The 4,914-nt window shown below is 37.3% G+C and overlaps 1 protein-coding gene across 2 annotated transcripts; it reads right to left on the bottom strand.

Moving 5' to 3' along the window:
- Window positions 1-1,096: 1,096 nt before the first annotated feature.
- Window positions 1,097-3,688, bottom strand: LOC123867127 (histone H2A, sperm-like). Of its 2 annotated transcripts, none has more exons than XM_045909000.1 (4): window positions 3,635-3,688; window positions 2,779-2,880; window positions 2,482-2,689; window positions 1,097-1,728 (listed from the first exon to the last, which is right to left on the bottom strand). In XM_045909000.1, exons 2-4 carry the CDS (start codon window positions 2,798-2,800, stop codon window positions 1,539-1,541), a joined length of 420 nt encoding a protein of 139 aa, XP_045764956.1. In that variant the 5' UTR covers window positions 2,801-2,880; window positions 3,635-3,688; the 3' UTR covers window positions 1,097-1,538. The 2 variants fall into 2 exon arrangements, with proteins under 2 accessions (XP_045764956.1, XP_045764955.1); XM_045908999.1 differs by having other exon boundaries at window positions 2,779-2,889; window positions 3,637-3,653.
- Window positions 3,689-4,914: the final 1,226 nt, after the last annotated feature.

Genomic DNA, 4,914 nt, shown 5'->3' with positions numbered 1-4,914 from the left:
CGTCACAGAACACAGACCATAATTTTTTTTTCTCTCTCGTCTAGCTTTACAAAGATTAGCCAATGTCAAGTTTGTAGTTATTACTTATTTGTAACAAGTTAGGGAAACTATACAAGTATGGAATCCATCTGCGCCGGCGCTTGCCGACATACACACGGCACCCCCTTAGAGCGCTTTCCAGTCAGTTTTAACAAAAAAAAAACACTCCAAAAAAGCAGAGTACGCCCGCCAGCTAACACCAACACAGACGAAGTCCGACCATAAATATGTTCCATAATTGAGGATTACATACTCTTTCTATGTTCCTGAGCTACAACCCAAAGCCCCAAAGCCGTAAAACCAGTAAAAAAAAAACGTGTTAACTCTTTAGACTGTATATAGTGATCTGTGACTGTTTAAGTCGTTTAAGTATTTTGTTTCATGGTCGCGCCATTTGATTAAAAAAAAAAAATTAAAAACGCACGTTAAACGCAGTCTCTTCTTTATATGGATATAGTTTTTTGCAAAAAAAATCTTGGTAAATATTTTAAAAACCTGACGTGCGGGATTTTTTTAAACATTTTTTCCTAGACGTAGAGGCCCAAAGGAACGTAAATATACAAGTTTCATTTCATGAGCAAAAACCTTGTAAACTAGTGTAAGTGGTTAAGCACCTCTACTGATGATGAACCTCATACATGTGCAGTGTGATTCATCATAAGTAGGACTTGTAGTAGAGGTAGTAGGATAATTAATTTTATTATTATCGTTAATATTTTAGATCTAAAATACTACGGTGATGCCTTTATTAAATTAAAACAAACTGTAATCAATAATTATATTTAACAAAAATATGACACAATATTATTTTTTACAATATTCACTTTGATTGAAAGAATACTAACTACTTAATTGAGATTTTTCATAATTCAAGAGCCAGTTCTATTCTAAATAATCATACAAATTGTCACATAATGGCGCTGATTCTATTGTCTTTCTGTAAACTAAATTAAGAGTATCTGCATCCTCTTTTAATATTGCTAAAAAGGATGGAACATGAATTTTACATTTAAATATTCTAAATTTTAGAGCATGCTACAAAATTAAACATAGGCTCGCGACTGACACCTAAAGTCAAGTTTAAGTCTTTTTTTTTTTGTTTCACAAATTTAGTGCTCAGAATCAGTGCCATTATCTTTGTTAATTAATTTACATATCACAATAATGGAAAATAATATTGTTTCAGAAGATAACAATATATCGACCGTGAACTGGCACCACATCCTATCTCAAATTAATGATTTCACGTCATACTCTGCAGTGTCAGTTTATGACAGTTGCCTAGTTGTAACAAAAATTTGAAATACACAAGCATGGCTTCAGGCTTCACCTACACTGGCAGGAATATAAAATATTTAGCTGAAAGATACAAGTTTTTTTCCTTTATCTGGCAAAGGTAAACCAAGATAGTGTTGGTTGCCACTTCACAGTTAATATTATTATCAATCAAAAACCTACCAAAATGATCCTTAAAGTACCTAACTTAAATAAAAATATTTTTAGTACTCTTGAGATAGAACTTTTGAGCTTCCAATAGTCTGGGCTTTGCTACTATTCTTGGTTTTCTTGGGCAGAAGCTGTGTATGGATCTTGGGCATGACTCCTCCTTGAGGTATGGTGACGCCGCGGAGCATTTTGTCAAGTTCATCATCATTTGCCACGGCCAACATTATGTGCCTCGGCAAAATCCTGAAATTTAAAAAATTATATTATATTTTTCCTGTCATTCATTAATATTAATATTCCGATTCTTGAGTAAATAAGACTATTATAGAGTTATAGAAATAGAATTGTTTTTTATTTAAACAAACTTTTACAAATACCACTGGTTTGAATGCCCTTCCTACCGGGAAGAAGCAGCAAGAAACTCATACAAGAATTTGTTTTTATTCAGATACAAGTGAGTCCTTGACTGCAATCTCACCTGGTGGCAAGTGATGATGCAATCTAAGATGGAAGCGGGCTAACCAGGAAGGGGTATGGCAGTCAGAAGCAACAAGAATCATTAGTAGTTGTGATAATAGCTGGAACCAATGACTTAACATACTCTGGTGCACAGAGCAAATAAAAAGGTCTTCAGAGTTCAGAATTCGGCTACCTATCCAGTTACCAACTTAGACTGCAGGTCCTTGGTCGCTGATTATGCAGTTCTTTCCTGACTAGTATGTTTATCACATCACACTATCACACTAATATTATAAAGGCGAAAGTTTGTGTGTATGTGTGTGTGTTTGTTACTCCTTCACGCAAAAACTACTAAGACGGATTTGGCTGAAATTTGGAATGGAGATAGATAATATCCTGGATTAGCACAAAGGCTACTTCTTTTACTTTTACCGGAAAATCAAAGAGATACCATGGGATTTCAAACCTAATTCCACGCAGGCGAAGTCACGGGCATCGGCTAGTACGTTACTAAATTCGATTTACAAAACGTCTTACCTGGATCTACCATTGTCAGTGGCAGCCTTCGCAGCAAGCTCCAGTATTTCTGCAGACAGATACTCCAACACCGCGGTCATATACACTGCAGATCCACAACCAACTCGAGGAGCATACTTCCCCTTACGCAGAATCCTGTACACCCTGCCCACAGGAAACGTGAGACCCGCGCGTTTGCTTTTGGTCTTGGATTTCGTTTTGTTCTTCGCTGAAACAAAACTTGTTTTATAAGTTTTACCAACTTTTGTCGGGTGGAATAGGAATCGTTGGCGAAAGCAAAATCAATGGAGTATTTACCTGTAATATCATGTGCAGGCATTTTTTATACTTTACGCTTTTATTTGCCTAAACAAAGGGCAATACCTATATAATTATTTCTTCGACTTTCTACGCACTACCTTTTCAATAGAGCTGTAGCGAACCGTATGTATTCGTTACTGAGTAACGGGTGCGCCATCTAGTACCGAGTACCGAAACGTTACTCACAAATGCATCTCGTTACTCGCACTTTTCGTCGTATGGCCGTTCCTACACTGTTTCGGTTCACGCAAGTACCGTAGATACGTGTATTGAAATATTTGCTAACCGTATGTTTTACGCGCAGGCGCGCTCATTCGGTGAATTTAAAAACGTACGTTACAAAAATCGATGTTTGTTTAGTTTATTGTTAAAATTTTAAAAACGTACGATTCTGTTATGGTATCGTTCAAATAACCATATGAGCTTAATAATGAGACAGTTATTTCGAAATTGTTATTTATTAGTATAGATATTTAACATAAGCTCAAGCTCAAGGTAATTTTTTTTTATATTTTAGTAGATTCCGTCAACAGTTCATTTGTAGTTCTACACTTATTAAATCAAACTAAATTGAGAATAACTTAAACACACGTCTGGTCCAAAATACGGAAAAGTGAGAAATTGCACCTTACGCAGCTTTGTATGTAATTTAGACCGAAGTATGTTTTCTACAAATTACGAATGTTGCGACGCGGACGCCGCGACATCATACTGTCGTACGCAATACGACTCGATTCGTTCATCTTACGTGGTATCAAAAGTAACGAGTAACGATACGATAGTAACGAGTACTAATTGTTATAGTAACGAATGCATACGGGTACGCTCGTTTTCGTTACTTTTACACCTCTACTTTTCAACGTTCGAAATTTAATTTAATTACGACAGATGACACAAAAAAGCGCGGTAAACCACAGCGGCAAACGACACAGACATTGGCAACAAAGCAAGGTTTTTTTTTAATTTACGGCCTTGGATACAACAACTTTAAGACACAACATAAGGTCATTTTCTGAAAGACCGGATGCCGGCAACGCATTGATGGTTCGTCTGGTACTGCAAATGTTCATAGGCGGCGGTAATGACTTAATATCAGGTGATACTCACCTGCTCGTTTGCTCGCTATTTTTATTATAAAAAAAACCTTTATTAGGGTCTTTTCACAGTCCATCACACTTTAGCTGATACCTTCATCGACAACCAATCTTAACATGTAGGTAACTACTGTTGGATATAAGTCTCTCGTAGGGACTTCCACACACCACGGCCCAGCGCTGCCCGAATTCAAGTCCCCTGCGACTCGTTTAATATCGTCTGTCTACCATCCGCGGGGGGTCTTTCAACCGTACATTTTCCGATTGCGAGGTCGCCAGCACGTTGAGGCCCTAATGTATATCGGTTTTTCAAACTATTAGTCCTGCCCATTACCACTTCAGCTTCGCAACCCGCACATCTAGTCGGTTACTCTGTCTTTTCTCATCAATTGTCATTTAATCACGTAGAGAAACTCCAAGCACACTTCTGTCATGCCCGCTGACTCCCAGTGACTGAGTTATTTTATGCTGCCTTTAGTATAGCGACTATACCTACACGTCAACTCATCACTGCAGCTGTTTTTTACTCCCAGAATCCGAATCCCAGAGCTCTTTTTACCTGAAGCCAACGTACAACGGCTATACAATAGATCATTGCTCTATAATAATATAATTATTATAAATGCAAGGTGATAATATAGTTAATTAATGATGAGACCGTACCTACCACAAAAGGTAAATACCTAATAATAAATACTAGTTAATTTAAATAAAACAACGGAACCAGTCTTGTAAATGACATGTAATTTTAAATACTGTAGGTAAACAAGAGATCCGATATTTTAACTCCTTTATATTAATACAATTTCTCAGACGTGTTAGAGGTCTCCGATTAGAGAAGATACTATTTAGGGCCTGCGCAAACGAGCCACTCGCCACATCCACAGATGGTGCGGCCGGCAATTCTCTAGAACACTTGTCAATTTGTCACATATTTTATAAGTGGCTGCCATTATACGTGTGAAGTTGTGAAAGCGATGCTAATTGCTAACGTCGCGTTCCTTCATCGCATTCGCACCGAAAGCAAATACACGGCCTG

This window comes from Maniola jurtina, chromosome 7 (genome assembly GCF_905333055.1).
Source record: "Maniola jurtina chromosome 7, ilManJurt1.1, whole genome shotgun sequence".
Classification (NCBI taxonomy): Eukaryota; Metazoa; Arthropoda; class Insecta; order Lepidoptera; family Nymphalidae; genus Maniola; species Maniola jurtina.
This window is presented reverse-complemented; position numbering and strand designations above follow the sequence as displayed.

Coding starts and splice junctions, on each gene's coding strand:
- LOC123867127 (XM_045909000.1), bottom strand. CDS start 2,800: ATGCCTGCACATGATATTACAG. Junction 2,690..2,778: donor GCCTGCACATGATATTACAG/GTAAATACTCCA, acceptor GTTTTGTTTCAG/CGAAGAACAAAACGAAATCC. Junction 1,729..2,481: donor ACTGACAATGGTAGATCCAG/GTAAGACGTTTT, acceptor TTTAAATTTCAG/GATTTTGCCGAGGCACATAA.